The sequence below is a fragment of the Pyxicephalus adspersus genome, chromosome 1 (genome assembly GCF_032062135.1).
Source record: "Pyxicephalus adspersus chromosome 1, UCB_Pads_2.0, whole genome shotgun sequence".
Lineage (NCBI taxonomy): Eukaryota > Metazoa > Chordata > Amphibia > Anura > Pyxicephalidae > Pyxicephalus > Pyxicephalus adspersus.
Window position 1 is genome coordinate 74,174,609 of NC_092858.1, and position 23,964 is coordinate 74,198,572.

General features: G+C 35.3%; 1 protein-coding gene across 1 annotated transcript in view; it reads right to left on the bottom strand.

Annotated features, from left to right (window-relative positions):
* CFAP47 (cilia and flagella associated protein 47) overlaps positions 1-23,964 on the bottom strand; it is a gene marked incomplete in the record, with an annotated part of 209,882 nt that overhangs the window by 69,560 nt on the left and 116,358 nt on the right. Inside the window, 6 exon segments of the mRNA XM_072404123.1 lie at positions 274-355; positions 12,414-12,588; positions 13,966-14,077; positions 16,872-17,045; positions 19,139-19,282; positions 21,727-21,923. Coding sequence (XP_072260224.1) covers positions 274-355; positions 12,414-12,588; positions 13,966-14,077; positions 16,872-17,045; positions 19,139-19,282; positions 21,727-21,923 — 884 coding nt within the window.

Here is a 23,964-nt window from a genome sequence, read left to right on the forward strand (position 1 = left end):
TGAGGATGGGTTATCTTCTTAGGATGAAGATGGTATTGCATTCTAAAACAGGAGTTTAAAACAACCTCTCCTCCCCTTCAAATCTGGCAGTGTCTTGGCATGAATCTTCATCATATTATAAAACTTTCTTCATCCACTTCCATCACCTTTCCATGTGTACCCTTATACGCTTTTTTTGTGAAAATAAAACTGTAGCCCCATTAGCTGATAGCATTTGAAACAGCAGGTCAAAGAGGAGACGCACTGAATGCTATAAATATATTTTTTTATTACCCGTACAGGCTGTTCATTTGCTACTAAGCCCAATGGGAAATACCCAAAGTATGCTACTATCATACTGTATCCTTCCATCCATCTACAGTTATCCAAAATATACAACAGAATATGTGCACAGATATAACAATATAAGTATACTGTTTGCATTTGAATGTCAACCTATGATTAGGATAAAATGGCAAAATAACTATATAATTAGTTATGATTTACAAAGTTGGCTAATGGAGATATTACAGTATATGTAATCAGTATTTATTTACAAAGTTGGCTTTCTCTATATTCTGTCTGCCAAAATTAAGCTTGCAACCTAAACAAATAGCAATGTACTGTATTTTATAACACTGCAGACTTTGGCGTCTGTAGGAATGTGTCTACATGAAGCGTAGCATAGATCTGTGGAGTAGAGTTTTAGAACCAAAAGATAAGGAAGCTTATCTGTGAGAGAAAAGAACATTAACTTTACTTCAAGATTTAACAACCTGAAGAAATTACAGAGCTATGCTGGGAGGAAGTCTATTTTCTTTTATTCTTAAATGCTATAACTGTCACTCTAAGGAGACAAGATGTAACCTTATAAAAAATAATGCCTTTGGTATACAAACCAGAAGTTACCTTTACGTGACTTTTTGTTTAGCAGTATCCAACTCACTTGCTGTGGGAGATATGTTTTGTATTCATTTCTGAGTATATGACATTTTTTTACAGAAAATCAACAGTGATTTACTTCATCTTGTTTATTTTCAGGGCTGTCTAGATAATGGGATGTTGTATTTGTATGTACCAATCTCCAATTTAATCCTTCCACATTTCCTAAATGTCAAAGTGCAACTTGACCATGAACTTGCCGGTTCTTTACAATTTTTGGCGGTGACACAAAGAATAATTCATCTCTAAAAATGAATCATAGATGCATTTTTTATTCTGATTCACTTTTAAAGAAATGACTGGAGAAAACAGATTCAAGCTGACATAGATGATAAAAAGCTTTTGACTTGTGAAAGCTTGCAATCTAGAGAACATTTCACTTTGTCTAGTGATGACACTTTCCTCTGGGCAACAAACATGATGTATAGATATGTACTATGCTTTTAATATCTTTTCTTTTTATATACCTCATGGGTGTGCCTGTTCTTTCTATACCACCAACTTGCACAGCTGCACAGCCATGCTTTAAAGCCTTGGGGAATGCTAGTGAAGGACTGCCATCCATATGAATTAGCTCCATGTCTACAAAACTGACAAAGTGAGGAGGAAGAGTAAAATACACAGAGCCCTGAAAAACAAATTCACATGCAACGGTACATTGAACACTAAGGATTAATTAGTAAAGTTGACATGCAGAGATAAAAAAAACAGTGGCAGATCAGGGCTTATTTGATCACAAAGACCACAACATGTCCAGACTAAAATAATCTTCAATACACTTTATGTCAATATTAACAAAAAGAATTTAATCCAGGGTATTACACTAACAATACTTTCAAACATACAATCAGCCACTATAAACAGTTATGAGAAATAGAAAGTTTATCCTCTTTCAAACCTTACTTCAAATAAAAGTAGTAAGGGTCTACCTAAGTCTTCAGACATTTCTTCTACATTTTTACTTATTTGAATAAATATGTAACTTGTCATGTGTTGTTATTTATCTAATGCTAAGGACCAAGGACAAGATGTTTTTCAGGATATGTAAAACCTTAGAGTAAGGGTTTTATTTTAATATAATAATATAAAACTTTTTATGTGCCAATGATTAGTGTTTATTGAGGTAGTCCTGCCAAACAGAACAGTTTGACATTATATTTCTCACTTTTGCAGGTTTTTTACCAACCTCCTCCTAGCTAGTAATTGGAAAAAAAAAGCAGCTCACATATAAGATCAAAACATTTTTCAGGAGAAATAAGGCTTCTCTGTTTATCTGGTTTGTGTTTCCTACCATTATAATAAATACAGCTTTAGCATCTAAATATTCTGTTTGCTATATTTACAAAGGGGTGATCAATCTGATTGCCATTTTAAAAATCGCCAGATAGAATGTGAAGAATACCATAACCCAAAATATGGAACAGTGTTGTTTTTTTTCAAGGACACTCTTCACTACTTTTGAAGCCATCTTCCACTTTTTTCAGATAGCAAAGTCACTACCTGTACATATCTCCTGAGGAGAGGACATTGATTTTAAAACCAATGTATCCTATAAAACAGCCAAATCAACTATCCGATTTTGCCTATTCGTAATAAATTACACCCCACATTGGTTTTCAAGCACAAATGTGTCTTCTTGTTGCAAGAAGTTAGATCCTTATTACAAACCTGAAAAGTGGATAAGTGATCTGTCAAAATCTTTTCTCCGAGCTCATACCTATTTGACAAATTGCCCATCAGAATCCCCAGATCAAAACTATTAGCTGTGTAAGATTTTCTCAAATTCTTTTTTTGACAACATAAAATCCACAGGACAAATAAAAAATGTCCTTTTGTCCTCTAGCTGTTGCTACATTAATACATATGAAGTATACTTCATTCAAGTAAATCACATAGATCTTTCTAACTGTGAAAAGGCTCCAGCTATTTGAGACTTTTTTTTATTAAAATACGCTGATAAATTTACTCAGCAAGCAAAAAGAAGTTATTATGTTGTGCAGTTTAATCCAACTTTGGGTTACATGCTGTGGCATAAATGTTTCCTGCTACAAAGAAAATATGTTTAAGAAATTTTGAATATTTCCTTGTAAAGATGTTATTTTTTAATTTATATCCACGACACTGCTACTGCACTCATTCATGCGATTAAAGAATCAATAAAACTTTGCAGAAGATTTAATTTGCCTTAGATCTCAGAAAATCACTACTTCATCAAAGCGTAAGTGTCTCATCATGTCGCCAGATTTCAGATTTTGTCCTGGAAGCTCAGTGGTCTCTTTGGCTTTGATACATATCTTGGCTCTATATAAATACTGTTTATTATTATTATTATTATTATTATTATTAATAATAATCATGATAATATACACAGGAAGGGGTACCATGACCACCATGATGGGGTATACATCTCATTGATAATGAGAACTGTGCAGAAATACATAATCACAATATTAACCCCTGACAAATTTAGGTTGAGAAAAACTGAGGTTGAGAAATGTAACTGTGGTTACATTTTCTACTTTAACATGAGCCTATATACCATGCAGGAAGTCAGTGGAGGTTGATTTACCAAATGAATTTAAGCTGTTTACATAGGAATTTACTGTACAAGGGATCATTTTCTTTGCTAAGTAAATGCAGTAACCCTTTTGAAAAGAACATCTAATAATGTGCAAGGGAAAAAAAGCTTTCTTGCATATGATTGGATGGGTAAAGTCAGCAGGTTTTCACCTCATTCACATAAGTAAAATACCCATTGAAAGGGGATAAATCACTTTGCATATTTCTTAAATATAAATGAACCCATTGTTCAACCCGATGCTTACAATGATTTCGACCAGTGGTGCCCAACCTTTTTTCATCTGAGGGCTGCATTTGACATTGAGATAAAACTTGCGGGCCACAATGTAAACAAACGTTAAAGATGTATCTTTAAAATTAGAAATGTAATTTTAATTTAAAATGAAATTAAGTAGAAATGTTTCTAGTTATGGTAACATACATGCACCAAATAGAGGACATCACAAACCAAGAATTTCTGCTCCCACCATTTTTTTAGTGAATGATACAAAACTAAAGCTATGATACAGTGCTGGCCAGGTATATATTCCTCCCCACCCACCATTTCTGTACCAAAGAGCAGAAACTACACCATACAATGCGTCCTGTCAGTTTTAGGGGGACGGTAACCTTCTTTGTACCCCAAAGTCTCTGCAATAGATACTTCCAGAAAAATGCAATTTATATGACAGATAGCCAAGAGGCACATGTTCTTACTGTTACATCTTCAGGTCCCTACATCTCCCTGCTCCAGAGAAATTGGGGTTCAAGGAAGGTAAGTGACCAGGTATGTGTATGTGCATAGTTTTTGTATCTTGTGAATGCGCCATAGTGATGAACTTTTATGGGGAGTTAGCCATAAGAGTAATGCACTTGGTTACATTTCCCTTTTCTTACAGATAAATTGGGGTTCATAGAGAGTAAGAGGATAGCTATGTGTGACAAGGTAGAATGATATGATGGGTATAACATTTTATTTGGGGGGGGGAGGCAAAAGGCATATCCTACCGGCTCTCACATTTCCAGTTGCTAACATGCCCCTGTTCCTGAAAAAGTGAGGGTCACAGCAACCTCACCACCAGGTTGGAACGCAGTCTTGAAGTTTTGTGAGCAGGCAAGTATATATTTGGGACACCACAGCACAGAGCGAATTGACATTACCCTAACGCGCATTGCCATGGAAGTGGCCCTGGGGGTCCCTAACATGCAAACTCAATTTGGGGACCACAGCCTTAAAATAGAATTTTTGATTTAGTAACAGCTCTCAGAGTCCCCTTTGTACCCTGAAAATATCACATTTCTATGACACTAGGAGATATGAAGGTTTATACATGGGGATAATAAAAGCAGCATGGACAAAGACACAGTTCTCATGCTGCTGCTTCACAAAGTAAGATTATGTCACAGTACAAGGTGGGTGGGGAGCAGCTCTCTCTCCTGGTAGCATGATCTCATAGCGAGATACATAAGATATGCATGCTCCATCCCCCCCAAGAGAGAGAATCAGCAGAGGGCCAGATCTTGCAGCTAAATCAAGGTTGCCCAACCTACAGCACACAGGCCACATCCGGCCTGCGGGCCGTAGGTTGGGCACCCTTGATTTATACTATCAGTCAAAATAAAATACAAGCCCATACATTTTTTTTAGAAAAAATAAAATATTATAAAATACACAAAGTTAATAAATACTGACAAAAGCAAGAAGAAAGGAGAAAAACAATAAATATGTAAACACCTGACAGAAGATGTTAAAATCTAACCACCACTGTAGTGGCTAATGTATGGTTGCACAGTTTTTGCCTTTAAAATCCCTATTGATTTTTTTTGGTTTCTACATTTTATGAAAAATATAAGATGATCACTGACAAAGGGTGTTATTTATCAACAAAGGTAGAAGACAAGAGTCTTTATGTTATTTTGCAACAAAAAATATTTAGATAAGGCCATGACTTTATAAAAAGTTTACTGAACTTTTGAACTTGCTGATTTTTTTTACTACAATAATAAATTCTTTGAGCATTTAGGAGTGTGAAATTAAGAAATTATTAAATAATGCAAAAACCTGTGACTGCTTTTATATTACAGCGGAAGAGACTTTTACCACAAATATCTAAAGCCATGGACCATGTTACAAAATAGATATTTTAGTACAAGTCTTTTACTCAAAATGCAGTAATAAGCAAAGCTTGAATAGACAGTTCTACTTATTTATATTCTAAGCATCATAAAACAGAAGTAACAATAAATGTAGACCTGTACAAAATAATTGGAAAGATAATAATTTAGTAATATATTATACAGTTGCTCTCAAAGACAGGTTCTGCAAAACTGAATTGCTGAGCTTAACCATTAAATCACAACTGTGTGACATTGTTTATTGGCTGAATTACATGATTAAACAGCTAATAACAAGCCTCCTGCACATCCAACAATATATAAATGTTAGAATTGCTTTCTAAAAAAGTGCAATTAAGGCAAAAACGAGAGCTCAAATAAATGTCAAACAAATTATATTCGTGTATTATAGCTAACTTAATGGATCTGTAATTGTATTCTGAACTTCTCATGATATATTGACAACAAAACCAAAGGTCAAATGTCTTTTTCAAGTAAAAAGAATAAATACAGGGTGATATATGGATATAGTAACTAATCAGGAAACTGGCAATTATTTGTTCAAGGTAGGTGTTAAAATGCTAATTTTGCCAATAAAACCTACCACTTGCTTCACCAAATCAAAGACACGTCACCTTTTTCCACTAAATTTCATTGTAAATGGTATTTATTATATATCGGCATGATCATTTTTTAAAATAATATATTTTGCGCAATCTGCTTCTATTAGGCTACAAAACAGACATCAAATCCAATATAAAAATCTACTTTTAAAGTGGGCCTAAACTGAAAAAACAAAAAACCACCAGGAGGTAGAACTATTTAAAACACTAACTCTCTGCATCTGGTAGCTCCAAACAGTACGGGGCATGTGCCCTGTAGTTTAGAACTTTTGTTCTGTGTGCAGCATGTGCAGGGGTTACAGGAGAGTAACCATCTTCACAGAACTCCACTGTGGAGCTGGCGGTGAAGTTGGCGGCTTCCATGCATCCAGTGATGACAGGTCCTACACAGGGTATGTGCCATAATCAGCACGTATGTTGTGCAAAAGTATGTATGGCAAAAGCCCATCATCCACTGTTTAGTTCTGCTTTAAGCTGGGATCTAAATACTGCATTAAAGAGCCAATAACCTTAAAAACAAATGCTGAAGATATATCTAACACCACTTTCTGTGTTGTAGCACAAATTGCAAATTTAATTCATGTTGTGTTGAATCTTTAATTAGCTCAGTTTTTGTTGTCAGGATACCCAGCAATCCCCTACACCAGCTGAGAATGAATGATTGAGCAGCAAGCCCATGGGAGTTATTTCATCCCAGCTCAGCAAATAAAAATTGCTGGCGATCATCACCAGGAGGAACAGAAGAAGGAAGATGGTGCTACCCTGTGATGAAATGGGGAGAAGTGAATATCCCAGGTTTAGTTTTAGCTGGGAATCTATGGTGCAAGATATTTACCTAGATCATTTGAAAAACAGTTCACAATAGCCAAAAGAGATGTGTGGTGTTATAAACTGTGTGTACCATTTATGATATGTAGTCTTCTTTCAGTGATTTGTGTGGTGCTTGCTGTAATAAGGGTAGGTCTCATGCTGCAGCATCATTTCTATAGGAATAACATGTTTCTGTTTTTTATAAGGCGTGTAAACTTCTGAGCTTATTAAGTTCGCAGGCAATGCAGAACACACTATATTCTCATCCAAAAAAATTCTTGTTTGCAAACTGGTACATCTGTGCTCTCCATGTTAATCTTCTGTCGAAACTGTGGCTCTAAGCATGATTTTCTTCTCAGACAAGCATACCCTCATTTCTAATAAATGCTAGAATAATTCTCTAGCATTTTAGTGTGACTTGGAATTACCTTTTCTTTTAGAAGTAACTCACTACAAAGTTATAACTAACATTGTGGTTGCAGGCTCTCTTTCACAGGAGTAGGCAGTTGCTTTAACAATAAAGTTAGAATAAATGTACCTCTGTTCCAGTACCACTTTAAAAATAAGTACATTCCTGCCAACTATTACATTTCTATGCTATGGCTCATCTGGCCACTTAGGAAACCTCAGTAAACCAAGAGTCTGTCCTGGTGTGATTTACCATAATGTTAATTATGGTTCTACAACACTTTGCAAGACACCTATTTAATCTAAATTACTAGTATGCTGATGTATATAGTAATTTTTTTTTGTGGACACACATTAGATATACACTGATATCGTAAAAACATTATGATACGTGTTATTATTGTTGCAACTGGTTTTAGATGGACCAAGATTCCCTAGGGGCCTGTTGTGTATAATAGCTCTTCTTTTAATAACCCCTTACATCCCATCAACACACAAATTACAATTTTAAACAAAACATTCAGTTTTTGTTATATACCAATTTAAGATCCATTGATGTACACATTGTGCTCCCCTAAACTATGCAGACTGACTATGTCTGGTGGGAACCATTAATGTCCTGTGTAGAGAAGTATAAAATATTAAAAAACTTTGATGGCTGGATGTCAGTTTGGAGGAGTAGGCATACCTAGAAAGGCTATGCGTGCCAACCACCTTAAAAGCACAACTAAGCTCTAAAAATAGACAGGTCCTTTATTGCAGAAGGGACAATGCCCCTTCTGAAGTAAAATAGGCTTACATTTCTGATTGCACTTCTTTGAATACACACACCTGTCACAGGCTCTAGCATCTTCTTTCTTCTCCTCTTCCTAGTTTTTACATTCAGCCACCATGATGGCAGGTGCGTGGGAGTTTATTTAGTCCCAGCCGCTGCAGGGGAAACTGAGATGTGCCAGGTATCCTGGCTTCCTACACTAAGGTGCGCATGTACAGCTAGGGGATTTTTGATTGTCTCAGATTGTCTTAAACTGAAAGTGGACGTTATGCTTTATTTCTGCTTTAATACCCACATATTAATGTATGGCTCCATGATTGAAAAAATTGAAATCCAGTGAATGAAATGGACTGCCAAGAAACATTCAGAATGGGGATAAAGGTCAGATGGCACTGGTCCTCCTCAAGTTTATAAATAGGGACAAGTATTGTTTTACTAGCTACAGCTTCTGATGAATATTGTGACAATCTTATGGTTTGCAGTGAAATTAGAGTAAGTAATTTCAGTAAAGGCGAACAGCCAGACATGCAGATGGCAATGTCCTGGGTGTCACTGCAACAGGTACTCAGGGTTCATCTCCATAATAGAAACATGAAACACAATCAGGTTATGAATGAATATCAGAAGATCCTGCTCTGGATTCTTCAATCCATAGCTTTTGTGGCCATACCATATATACCAAAATTCAAACATGTGACCCTGCTTCAAGGTGAGAGCATTTGTTAACATGAGCTTCCAAAGCAATCTGCATTGTAGACCTTTATTGAACACGGTTTCTTAAAACATTGATGTACAGCAGGCCAGCAACATGTTGGCAGAAATCCCAACACTAATAAGTTATTTTTGTTAACTGTCCTCAAACAGGAAGGCAGCTTTTGATTTCTGGATGTACCAGACCAGGAAGGCATTTTGAGAATGTAAGGGCACAAAGTGAACATTTTACTTTAACATTTGGAGCCAGAATGTGGAACTCCTGTAAGCTTTACCAGCAAACAACACCCTAATTATTAAGGTGCTTCTCACCTTTTGTGAATAGTAATAATTTCAAATTTAAAGTTCAGTAAAACTTTCAATTATCCTGGACCTTGGCCTCATAAAACTGACCTTCAGGTTTTTAATATTGTGGTAAACAGTTTCATCTGCTTGAAGCAGAGTTATATTTTGGAACTCAAACTCCTAAAAGTTCAGTCATATCAAAATATAACACCTTCAACCCTTCTATTTCAGCCATCATCAACCAGAGAAATATCGTCTGGATTACATTACACAATTAAATCCTTATAGCAAGGCATAAGGCATTATGACATATTGAACACAGTTAACAGAATGGCAAAAACTGAGTCACTAAGCTAACTGCAGGCAAATCACTAAAGAGCATCTGTGCTGCAGGTTAACGCATAATTAAAGGAATGAAAAGATAGAGAAGCAATTAGGAGAAAAATCTAATCTGTCTAGCAGCTTGGAGTAGACATTTAATTTAGATGGTATTGCCCTTAGTACTTTAAAGTTTCATAATATTTTGAAAGGAAGTTAGGCCTGCTGCACACATTTATTTAATACTGGAAAATATGAATGCAAATATTTATCATTTCAAACACTTCAGATACCAGAGCCAAAACAGAGAAGACCGATTACTGCAAGGTGTTCGACATACATTTTGTCCTTAAAGGAGAACTGGGGAAATACATTTGGAGCCATTTACAGGCCTTTCTGTAATTCATCTTTTTTTTTTTTTAAGTTTTTAACATTGTGACATAATTTGACGTGTTACATTCATACATGGACACATGTTTTTGATGTATTTTTATCAAGGAACATTTCTTGTAACCAGGGCTGTCAATGTATTACAATGGTTCGGTTAATATTACTATACAAATGCATTGAGCTGCACTTCAAAGTGTGAGTTGTAATGCTACCGTTTAAATGGTCCCTTAACCACTTGCATCTAGAAGAGCATTTCTCAACCAGGATTCTGTGAAACCCTGAGTTTCCTCTAGAGGTTGCTAGGGGTTCCTTGAGCAATGAGTAATTAGTTACTATCAGGTCATTTTAAGTGATATTTTTAGCTATCTGTAAGGGTGATGTTCCTTCCACAAGCCAACAATGTAAAAGACATTCTTCCCATTAATCACCATGCTAATATAATCTGAGCTGTGAATTTAATAATTATACCAGGAATTCCCTGAGATCCTGAAAGTTTTTATTAAGGATTCCCCTATGTTAAAAAGACAGGGAAATCTGCTTTAGAATATTTAAAGCAAGGGTATGGGTACTTCCTGAGATATTTTCTATGTACATTATTGATAAAGTAATACTTATCATCATTACAAACTCCAGAAAGCACACCTTACGTATCCATTACCTTCACTGTGATGCAAATTTAGGAGGAGAAAGAGGAAAAGCCTGAGCAACATTTGCTGCTAGAGTTTTGACCTGGGAGCTGGTGTGGTTTGTCAGTTTCACATGCTTTTGTGCATTGAAAAAAGATTGAGGAGTACTTTGCTTTTCATTTTCTAACCTGTCTTAAAAAAATTACACATGCAATGGTATTGGCTGCTTTTGGCAACATGTATTTTCTGTTCACCAATATTATAAAGAAGCAACAGTATGCACAGTGGCCGAAGCAAGACAGTATACAATTTTCCGCTCTTAGCTACCTCTGAATACACTGAGTTGAACACATTTTATATGAGGAGGCTTGCTAAAAGCTTAGGGCTGATGTGTTCAGACATGCGAATTTGTTTTTTAGAAAAGAGTGTCAAATTTTAAAAGAGAGATGTTAAATGGCAAATGATATGGATTTTTTATATCTTCATACGAACTATTCCAATTCTGTGACCTAAAGAATTCACAGCCACAAGGAAGCAATTTCACACATTGAAGCCCTTTGTGTTAGAAAGCTTATAGCAAATAGCAAAAACGCTGCATCCAGCATACATTTTAGCAAACAACTCCAAATTGTGTCCTTGTCCAATGAATGATGTAAAAAGTGTTGACAAGCATAATAAATAGAAAAAGAGATTACAAAACAAATACACTGCTGCCCATGGAAATTGAAAAGTCCAGGATTTGTGGACTGAACTGGCAAATATTTATTACTACCTAAAAAAAAATATTACATTTTAAAAGCCCTTAAAACATTTTTTTGTATATAAATAGAGTTAAAAGTAAGAAACGTGATATTTATATTTGCGTGAGGAGGAATATAACAAGCCTATGAAATTATTTTACACATATTTTTAAAGCAATTATTTTATTCATTTCTTTAAATGGTTTGCTTAAAAATGTATTTGTTGGGGTAAACCAAGAGCTATATACTTTAATATACGTGTAAATATTCACACATCTATCAATATAAGTATTTAGTAAAGACTTGTAACATTTTCCAGTGATAAATCATACCACTAATACTAGTGACTAATAAATCAATTACCGATATGATCGCCAATAACACCAGTCTTTGTTGTCTCAGAGGTACAGCTGCTTCTAATATCCTAACTCAGTAATTTTTAACCACTCTGCCACGGCACACTAGTGAGAGATCTTCAGGTGTACCATGGGAAATCATCCAATTACCATTGTCGAGTGTCTGTGCTGTAGTGACTGGCAGAGTAATGTAATGCTCTTCAATGTCAGTGGGTGGCAGTAGGTCTGAATAGGTCTGAATAGGTCTGAAGGGAATGCTCAATTTGACATATGGCTTTAAAACTTCAAACGGCTTGACATGGGAGCTCTTTCTGTGCTTTTACCATTTCTGCTAAAGTCAAAGCAACTTTTAACATTTTTTGGGCCCGACAGCCAAAACTAGAATAGGTTTAGATGGAAGAAGAAGCATAAGCCACAGGTAAGATTTTTCATACAGCCTTAGGGGGAATTACCCTTAGCTCTTATCAGGTCTATTGAGGTCAGTAAGGGCACACAGTAGAACAAAGCATTTCTAAAATGTGTCAGATGCTGAAGATAGTTTAGAAAGGTAATCTTTGCAAAACAGTGAACAATGGTAGAGAATGTAATAGGACAGGTAAATATCATTGTTATTTTTTGTATACAGGTTTGTTTTTACATTCCTATTTTAAATAGCAATATAGTTACTTTAACATAGTAAAAGTAGACAGGGACAGATTTGTATCTAGCTTATAATATATGCAGTCATTTTTTCATAGGTTACATTTATCTTTATTAAAATCCCAGGAAACATCTACCCAATAATTAGCATCAAACGTGCTAAAGAAATCACAGTTTTGTCAGAAAAAAACATACTTGCTTTCTTTTTATCAGCAGTTTGAAATTCAGCATCAACACCATCTGTAGTAGCTGGTGGGTTGCCATATTGAAATTGCTGCTGTTCTCTGTCTTCTGCAACAAATGAGATTACACCTAGCAAAAAGAAGAGATACCAGACGTTGAATTAATAGTTATACTTGTATTTATAGTGAATGCTCAGATTTTAGAATAAATGACACTTATGTTATGGGCTTTTATCCAAAATAATAACAGTGAAAAAAGACATTATTTCAACCAAAATTACCAATTTCTGCCCTAAATATTTTATCCCTTTTGTTTTGTTTGAGTGATTTTTATCAGTTACAATAACTGTCTGTATTAACATAGCTTCTGTTCAGTCAGCAAAACTTTAGAATGAGAAAATATTTTATGCAAAAATTTGAATGCTATACTGCAAATTCTTCTTCTTTATGGGATAAAATGGGATGTTTAATAAAGTGAGCCTAAACCTTACCTGATAACAAGAAAATAAAAACGAATAATTTCCTTCTAAATTAATTTCCTTCTGGCCGGCGAGAGCACTGAGACCAGCGGTGGCCGCGGCTTTGGCTGATGCACCCCCCAGCGGGGTCAGGAATAGGACCCTGCTTGGGGGGGGGGGTTGCACCGGCCAGAGCCACGGACCATGTCCCCTGTACAGTTTGCAGGCTTAGGACAGTAGGCAGGTTGTGTCTAGAGGCTCAGACCTGTGATGAGAGAGTGGGCGGGTTATAGCATTATGACATCACTCAGGGGGACGTTTCTTACCCTTTGAGTGACACACGGCTCCCGGAGTGCGGAGTCCGTAGGTTTAGTGGTCCACGAGCTCCAAAAGTTTGGGGACCACTGCTGTAAAGTATCCAACCTACATCTTAAAGGAAGCTACTATCAAAACTAAAACATTTTTTGTTCATTTCTGCTTCATTATAGTCCAACGTATATCTTTATTTTAATTAATCTGAACTAGACTAAAAACAGTGCGGACACCGTAATGTATCACATATATTAAGTTATAAGTAATAAGTTATTTGCTAAATTATAAATAGTTCAAACACTTCCGTGACAGTAGGATGGAAAACACTTAATTTTCTTCATTGAAAGATTCTATTATATTTTTTCATATCAATCCATTAATTAATCATGTAATACAAATGTAGTTACTGGAAACACTGTCTTATTACCAAATTACTTTTAGGAGTAAGGGTGAATATATACTGGCCACAAACTTTAAAACATTAAACATTAAAAACCTAGCTAACTTTAAATGAGCATATCTGTATCACAACTAACCATAGCAACCCTTACTTGTTCTCATATTTTCTGTGTGTGCCTTACCTTTAAATATAGGTTTAATAAATGTATAAGCACATTTTGGAATAACACTCAAATCTTGATAATCTTGTTATCCCTGGTGTAAGTATTCCAGGGCTATAAATAAACTTTAATACTTGTCAATATAGCTAATGTCACGCTTGTATACGATCCTATTACCTTGAAACAAACCACGTTTCCATGGAGATATGCTAAAAGTATAGGGAGATGATGTTCCAGGCTTTACAGTTATTGTCTGGGGTCCTCCGATGATTGGAATATCTGACACCACCTATATTGGATTAAAATGTGATATCACGGTTACAGTATTGTAATCCTATTTAAATATTACCATACTCCATCTACAAAAGTAAAGGAAAACTGATTAATATGTGCTATCAACCAGATTTGAGAAGTTGAAGTTATAATACCCACCCATGACAATTGACTTGACATGAGAAACAGATATTAGCATCACTAACCTGTCTATAATACTGGTAGATATGCACTGTACAGGCAATGGAGAACCACACAGCAACCACTCTTAACTCTTCCAGCCATTCACGAAAACTACTGTATATGCAGAGAAAAATCCCATTGATTCTTAAGGAAAAGTCAACTATCATGGTTATGCAGTAGATGGCCTCTACTTAGTGATGATTTGTATTTACATATGAATGTACCAAAAACTGTGGGACTGGTGAGAGTTTTCAGGGACAGCTGTGTAGTTCTCCATGGGCCACAAGGTGCACATCTGTCAAAATGATGAACAGAGGAGAAGATGATCTTGGGGCATAGTTATCATTCATAGGATAATCGGATTGGGAAATCTGTTTCAATGTTTTTTTCTCCTTTCTTTTTTGACAACCATTACTTGTGTATTGGGTAGAAGAAAATCTTTAAACAGAGGTTTTAAACCTCTGGAAAGTAGATGCTATATACATATACTTATTTTGGTGATCTTCCCCACCTTTGTACTTTATGACACCTATTAAATAAAACAGGAAATTTGGAGAATTCTTGAAAATAGGGAACACAAATAGCATCAATTTGCTCAAGCTTTTCACAATTTTTAAACTTACAAAATGAAAATGTTATCTACATTTGGGATAAAAAATGATTCATTACATCAATTGAAGAAGCAAATGTTTTTACTTGTTAGGGGCCGATTTTAAAGACAAAACATGTAAACTTTAACTAATTTTACAAGAATTCCAGAAAAAATAATAAACCTTAAGTGACATTTTAGATTTTAATATTATTTAATAAGATTTAACTTTTGTATTGTTACATTTTTGTTCTTAGTCATTACAAAGTGTAGTAGTTTGTTTTCAAAATTTTTGGCCACTTCCGGGTCTATCTGTATTCTTCTATAGTCTTGATATGTTTGTTGGACAGGTAAAGTAAATAAATCAGTCTGCTTAATCAAGTATCTCCCTGCACTTACGAATGATAGGCTGAAAAAATATGACTAAACATGGGAGAACTGAGATGCTTATTACTCACATGTTCCAGTTTAATGACTTCATACTTAACCAAGGGAGCCTGATCATCTCTACCCTTACGCCCCCTCACCACTTGCCTTCCCCTCCCCTTTGTTGATTCTTATGTGGTTATGTGGTAACCAATAAAGGACATATTTTAAGGGGCTATACTACGCAAAAAACTTGAATTGGACAAGGCTTCATACCTTTACTTTTCTACTTTTGGTTGGATTGGATTCTTATGTAGCTGACTTCTATTTTGTTTGTTTTATTGTTGGCTGGTTATTGTAAGGAACTTACCCGCCCTGCGAGCCTGCGGTGTCCCTGGGGTTCCCAGCCACAGAGGGAGACCCCTCAGTAGCAAGCAGCATAACCAAGGCTGCTTGTCTGCTCACAGCTTGTCTGTCTCTGCAGGCGGAGGGATCCGCCCTGGACTAATTACTGATCAGCCAGGCAGCAGCCCTTGCATCCCTTTGAATGTGGTTCCTGCTCCCAGCACTGTGCAAGTGCAAAGTAGTGCACGTCCTAGGGGTACTGTGGGAAGAGGTGCGCGTGTTACCATGCGTCCCTCATGTACCCCCCTAGGGCGTGGCACTCGGCTGCTTCGCCCCAGGGCGGGACATAGTTAGTTTGAATTCCCTGCGGCCAATCAGCTGCAGGGGATTTACTCAGTCTCCCATCAGACAGTGCCAGGTGGCGCAAGGTGATTGGTCATCCTGGCTATTTAAGGAGAGCCTGTCCATCACCCCATTGCCCGCTATAGCCTCTGTTACCACAGTGTGCTTGGGTGTGTCTTTGTGTGTTCAAAACTTCTGCTTGTCATCTCCTCAGTGACCCGGTCTGAACCTAACTCTGATTGAACTCTGCCAGCCCTGACCTCGGATTGTTATTGACCATTCTGCCTGCTGCCTGCCCTGACCTCGGATTGTTACTGACCTGCTTTTGCCTTATCCTTCTGTACCTTGCTTGATTGGACTTAACCCTTGCTGTGCTGTACCATTCTGAATAAACCTTATTCAAGGATATCTGGAGTCGGTAGTGGTTTGTGTGCCCAGGCGCATTACAGTTATCCTGTACCACTGTATCCACATTCAGTTATGTTGATATTGTAAAGGGACCCACAAAATACATGTTTTCCTTTTGTGTTCCCTAGTTCCCTATTGTTTTGTTCATTGATATTTGTTTAAAAAAATTAATTATTTTTTTTTTAAAGTATATAAATCAGTTTAAATTGACAGAAAATGTAAAGGCTATGCAAAATGTTACTCATTGATTATCTGTTTTTCAAATGTCAAGTCAATTGTCATGGGTGGGTAATTTAGATTTACATTCAACTTCTCAAATCTGGTTGGTAGCAACTTAATCAGTTTTGCGAAATGTCATTTTTCAATACAAAGCAACATCATACATCAGCTTTTTGCAAAAATTTGATGTACACATACATGTATACTTTAATGCCTAATAATGATTATCTTTTCCAAACACCTATTCCAAAAAACATACAGAAGAAAGAGGACTAATAATTAACAAAGATGTTTATAAAAAGATGCATCCAAACTTTTGAACTTCTTTTTATTATCTAGAAAAAAAATTAAATCTTACCTTGAATGTCAATCTATCGTTTGTATAATTGGGCACCATAAGGACTTTCTGTGTAACTTGTCTCACTTGGCAATCTATCATGATATGATCAAGAGCCAGGGGTTCTTGGCCAATGCCTTTAAGGCCAAATATATGTTCGGTACCATCTGTTTCATTTTGAAGCATTAGTTTGCCCTGATAAAACAGGAAGGTATTAAGCCCTTGGCTGCAAAGCTCCATTTTAATTTTTCAAAATTCTACCTAAAAACTATTATTTTATTGAACAATACAATTATATTGAATAATAAACATTTTTCGTCCTTAGTGTTTATGCAATTTAAAGAAACTTTGAAGATAAAAACTTCCCAAAATTCTTATAATATTTAATAGTTTGTAACTCTACTAAAATGTTAAACAATGTTTAAACTTAAAATAAGAAACAAAGTGTCAAATGAATAGTTCATAAAAGTAGAAAAAAAATATTTCTAATAAATGTAACTTAAAACTTGGGCCTGAATCTTGCTAGCTGCTGATGGCAAAAGATTTAATTTGTTCCAGTTTTACACAGTATCCTTGTATCCTAAAAATTTTAGCCTAGGGACTTTAAAATGGTACTCATAAATTGGCCCGCAATTATATTTACCAAATTTCATATGGTGTTATATGCTATCTTCTGTATTGAGTTTGGCCTATTGTTTGCATATTATTGGTCCCAAGTGTTGGTGTAAGGGATTTATGTCACTGGATTTGTTGTGGTATTTATTGGACACCATTCAGATTCTCTGCGTTTACTTCACAGATGCTTAGAAGCCAGTTTGGAGCCCTGTTGGATTCCTTTTGTACTTTTGATCACACTTACTGGTCCAAAAGGTCACTGATCTTTTGATAATACAGTCTGTAAAATAAATCCCTCTCACTCCTGAAGAAGTCAGATGCAAAATGCATTGAGAAGAGAAGGTTTTCATTGTGTCAATACATTCAAGTGTTGAATATATGTAACTTCAGATATACAATAGGGCACCTGATTATCAGCATGTATGAGAAAGGGCCTCAAAAGCTTGAATTTAAAAGATAGAGAAGTAACTGTATGTTTTAGGATTTGAAGGTTTTTATAAGCAGTTCATCAAAAGAAGGCTTAGAAGTACTTAAAAAATTATTTATGGAAAGAAATAAATACTGCGAGTAAGCAAATATTCAGCCAACCCCGTGGTACTACCAAATATTAAAAAAGAAAAAGACAGTTTTTTTTTGGCAAATAGTAATCAGATACATTATGCATAGAGTTCGATGAATGTGGTGATAACAATAAACAAGATAAGAATGGTGGGAATGCATATTGAAATAACGGTCCTAGATGAGGTGTTACACTGGTAGGAGTATGCCTTATTTTCTAGACAGTTAGTTGTCTGAATAAAAGGTTGCAACATTTATGAATGCTCCAAGTGCGCAATCCCGACGCGTTTCGCCAGATGGCTTCTTCAGGGGATGCATATAAAAAGAGTCATAGCAATATTTAGTTGAGAAGGTGGGGATCTACTGTCCGTACAAAAAGATAGCAATGTTACTGAAACAGACATTTGCAAAAGACGTCAGCCAGGATTCAGTTTGGGATATGGAAGCAATATGGCTCCAAGGAGATTCCTACTGAAACTGGGTCTTGTTGGTAGCTGCCAGTGACAGAATCCTGGTGAGAGAAGTATGAGGTTGGATGGCGTGGTCCACGTGTCAAAGCCGCTAGAGAGCTTACCGTTAGAGACTGTCAGTAACAGGATTCTAGTTGGAAAGATCTAAAAAGCTCGATGGCGTGGTCCGCCTGTAAGAGCTGCTAAGTTAAAATGCAAAATTACAACTGCTTGCATACAACGTTCTGCAAATATTTTTTTTCACCTTCATGTTACGAATGAATTATCAACAATTATCTTTATGGAAAATAAAAGCAGCAACTTATTTTGCATTCTACAAAGTCATTTTTATTCATAAACTAATATGCAGACTTTAAAATTCAAACATTTATTTATACTTTGTCCTAAAAACTTTGAACCTAATGTATAAAGGGTCTATTTATAAAGTGGTGAAACTGATATTCACTAAATATTCTCTGTGTGAGAAACGTTAAGGTCCACATGTGCTTGTCAGAAGTAATTTCAGATTCACTGCTTAATAAATAGAGCCCTGGACCATGTTAATTATTGCTGCTAGGAAGTACAAGAACAAAGATAAAAAAAAATACTTAAGTAATTTATGAAGGGCAAGTATGTTTTAAAATATCTTCCCAATAAAGTACTTACTGTACTGAAGCATTTAGAAATAGGTTTAAACATCAATGAATACTGCACTGTCTCCCCTGCTGGGACATACAAGAATGGTGGCCCATAGAATCGATCACCTTGAAGAATGGCTCTTAATTTCCAGTCTTGCTCAGTCACATTGCTCTATGAAACAGTGAAATAAATATTCTCAGTTTTAAAAAGCACTCTTGATGTCCACATGAAACAGAAATGTATAATGATTACCATGGCCCCAAACCAGAGATACTTTAATTACTTTACATCTAGCTAATGATGTGGAACACATTTACTAATCTAATTAGCTGTACTTTAAAAGACTGGGTGCACTGTATTTGTAAAGACTGAAATCTAACTTTTTTAAGTTCCAGCAAGAAGCTATGCTAAGTGTGTAATGTTATATATTGTCAAAACATTATACCTTACCTACCAGTCAAGAAGTTTTGAGTTTTAAAATTATAACATGAAAAGCTATACTATACTTCTTTATGAGCTGCATTTTGCAGCAAAATGGTACACTGGATCATTAAGCAGCTTTCAGATCATTAAACGTGCTTTGGGGCTGCTGCAAATGGGCATCTTCCATCCAATGTAGTGGAGAATGGCACAATTTAGTGCATCATAACAGAAATGAACCAGAAAATGACCATAATAAATACACACCATAGGAGTAAAAAAGGATGCTGGGTGATGCCAACTGTGGAAAAATTTACTAAAAAGTAAAAATAACAAATGTATAGAGAATTAAGCAAACCAAATATAGCAAAGGTAATCTGAGAGTGTGAATGAGTTCTATTTCCATAAATATTACAAGAAATAGGAACTTAGTGGTTTGAGTACAAAAATGTATAATTATTTCCTAGAGTGATACTGCAGACTACTCCATTTCACCAAGCCACACGTCCCTTTACTCTGCTGTTTCTTTTGGCACAAATGTGTTACTGAGCAGTTGTCCATCTCTAAAAATGGAACTGTCATTTTACTTTCCTTTTGATTCCTGATGCACAGTAAATACACTGTTAACATTTTAACTAATATTTAGAAAACATACTTTTTATTTAAATATTTATTGGGACATCTTAAATTTATGTAATTCGATGGCAATTATAACCAGAATGCAAACTAAGTTTATTGAAGTAAAGCAGCAATTTATTTTTTCAGTTTTGCCTCTATATTGGATGCCATAATGTAAACCTGCAGTGCACTTTTAAGCACACAAACAAACTTCTCAATAAGATAGAGTTTAGAGACCATTTCATTACAGTGAAAACCATATCAGTAATATGCAAATACTGACTTCTTTTTACAAAGTCAACAGTTATAACTTGTTTACTCTGCTTACTGTTCTACCCCAGTTAATCTGTTTTGAAATCCTCCAACATTTAAAAGGATTATTAGGGGATGGGAACGTCATACATTACAAACAACATCCTAATAGGATGCTAATGTCCCTTTCAAAAGACAGAAGTATTATTCCATCTCACACACCTGCTATGAGGGTTGCCAAGGGGACTGCCCTCGGTTCAGGTCATCAACCTTTAGCATTTTGGGCATGAACCTGCTCTGCATAAAACATTAAAGACAGCCTGTGTTCCCCTGTCACATGTAACTTGCCAAACAATAATGTAGTATTTTAATAATATGTTTTACCTATTGGGTATACCCTTGAAAAAAAAATCACTGCTTCATACCAAGTCTTCTTATTTTTATTTATGTATTGGGTTTTATGTCAACACTAAATAGGTTATTCATTTTTCATTACTCCATAATGAAAACACAAATCTTATGACCTGCTATTTAAACACAACTGAAAAATAGAGAAGAGAGAAAAGAGATACAAAGGACTAGAGTAGGCCTTAAAGCATAAAAGTATTTTATTAAAAATGCAGCAGCCCTTGAGAAATCTGCCATGAGTTCTGGACTTCTAGTCTGTCTCACTCACTCCTACAAGGACAGGACAGGAAATTTATTTTCACCCATAATGCCTTCCATTGATCACACATATATTCCTTTTGCAAGATTGCATAGCTGGGAAACACTGATGATGCCATAGATGGTAAAAAGGACAATTTGTATAAAATGCTAGTTCTGGATCTGTTAAGGGATGGGTGCAAATATTGCAAATTAAATGCTATCCTGGAGTTGAGTTTTAAACATAAAAATTCAAAACTTTATTAGTTAAAAACTATCTATCATGGAAAAAAAAACTAAACATGCATGTTTGTTTTCTAGGTTCCTTACTTTCTCTTTTAATTGCATTGGTAACTTGTTGATGCAGTGGGGTATTTTCTAAAGCAAATCATTTAACTGCAACTCAATAATTATAATGTCTGTTTTATTAGGCTTGTAATTGTGAATCAAACAACTTTACATGGCTAGGATATATTGCATGACATACTTCAAGGGTTCATTTCCATGTCCCTTGTAAGGTATAAGTCATGAAGCAAATGTATGACATACAGCATAATTCATAGCTAAACATCAAACATTGTGACATCAAACACTTTATCAGCTGCCACAGATTTAAACCCAATCCTCAAGAAGGATATATTGTAAGACTGTACATAATGAAGCCATGTGGTGTAACTTACTATTGGAATATCTTGTATCAGTGCTTCACCAGCCGAGGTAATAAATTCAAACTCTGTTTCGGAGCTGCTTGGATTGACGACACACTCAATCATATAAACTCGTACATCATGAGCAGATCGAAGCAAAATCTTGCAGGGATAGCGGCCAGGTTTCTCAGGGACAAATTTCATTGGGAATGAAACACCGTTTTCTTTATCTGTAGAAAAAATAAAACAAATGAGGTATATTATTCATCCAGATTTAATACTCACTGCAAATATGGCATGAAAAATGCACAATTTATCACACTTTTCCAGCATGATCTAGGTTATTCATATATCAAATAAAATGTAGACACTATGCGTGACACATTAGCATAGAAACAGCCATGTTTTTTCAATTGAATGCCCTTGCTTTTAATTTTTACATCTAGGACATGGGTGCCCAATGCAAATATATTTAATAATGTAGAACTAGATTTAGTATAGATTACTCAAATCTTACATTTTTATGTGCTCAAACATGGAAGGTGGAATTTAAATGCAACCCCCAAACTAGGATAAAAGCAATTTTGTTAATTAATTTGCAAATTAGTTAAAATATGTTTTTAGACTTAAATAGACTGGAAGAATGTTAAACCTTTGTCAGCTATGTATACTTATGCTTGTCCTCAATGACAATGGAAATTCTTGTTGCAGCCTTCTACATATGTAGAGTGAAAAGCAATATGTGCTAGTGACAGTTGCACATTGTGGTTAATTTACTAAAAAAGTTGTTCATGTTCACTATTCAATGTTAAAGTGGAACTAAAGTCCAACTTTGTAAATTCATGATTCAGGCAGATTGTTTTTGCAGAAAGGGACAGGTGATGCTCATTTGCAATACCTATTCAATCCCTGCCTGATTGCTACCCAGCTGTCGAATTTCACTGAGCTACGTGTGTGTTCAGCATTGGTTGCCAGGGAAACCCGCCAATCCCGGCATCCCCTGTTTTATAATAAACTGCCAAATGTTTATTAGTCTGGATTAAAGTAGCAGTACCTTTTGGGGTTAGAGAAGTCAATAGGGAGGCACAATCCATTGAAGACAATTTACTTGACAATGAAGTAAATTTTTATTAAAACAAACTGATAAAATATTTGTTTACCAAACTCGTTGATATTGAACATGTAATGAATTCTAGATTTTTCTAAAATGAAACTTCATTATTTTACTCCTGTAACACCTCCTAGCTAATTATATTAACTACATATCTACCATTTTGCATGTTTATTCATCAAGTAGCCTTTAACGTTGAGAGCTCATTATACCATCCTGACATCTAGATTAATGCACACATTGTAAAATAAAGTAGAATTTATTATAATTTCCTTTGAATTAACATGCAAACAAGTTTATCATACATCTTGCAGGATCACAGCTAACTTAAAATATTCATGACCTTGAGTAAAAGTCAGCTAAACAACTGTTTATATTTTGAGGGAGACTTTGATATTTATTACATTTCAAAGTCACATTGTAACCTAACATTTGGTAACTCCAAATAAACATGATGTGTTTCAAAGGATTCTGATTCCTACTTACCAATATAACACACACCAGTTAAACTAGTAATGTTGCTAGGAAATGAACCATACTTTATAGGTCAAGCCAATCAGATGGATTAGGGAAGAGTTAAAACCCCTCTGTTATTGTTATGCCAAGAAAAGTCAGATGTTGACAGCATTACTACAGGTTGACAATCAAAAATCCGGCAACCTCAGGACATTAGTGGCCAAACAAAGTACTGCAGTCACTGTATTGAAAATGTGATCCGGAATTCATGCCAGTACACTGAAGTATCCGGATTATCGATGGCCAGATTTTGGACTGACAACCTGTATAATAAAGGCATTCTCCACTACTGGAAACCCTGCCATTGTAAATAAACACAATCAAGGTGTACTGATTCCTTTTTTGGGGAATATTTATATATATTTACAAGGGTTCTTCAAAAGGTTTCTGCATTATTTGTAACTGTATTTGTTAAGAATTAAAAAAAAAAATTACTCGACTTTCATGTGACACTCAGACACAAACAATTACTACTCCTTTCGCCCTCACCATTTCCAACAAAAATATAAAAACTTTCTGAAGACCTCTATAAATAAATATATATATATATATATATATATATATATATATATATATATATATATATAATTATTATTATTATTATTATTAATAAATAATATTAATATTAATAAACTGGGGGCACT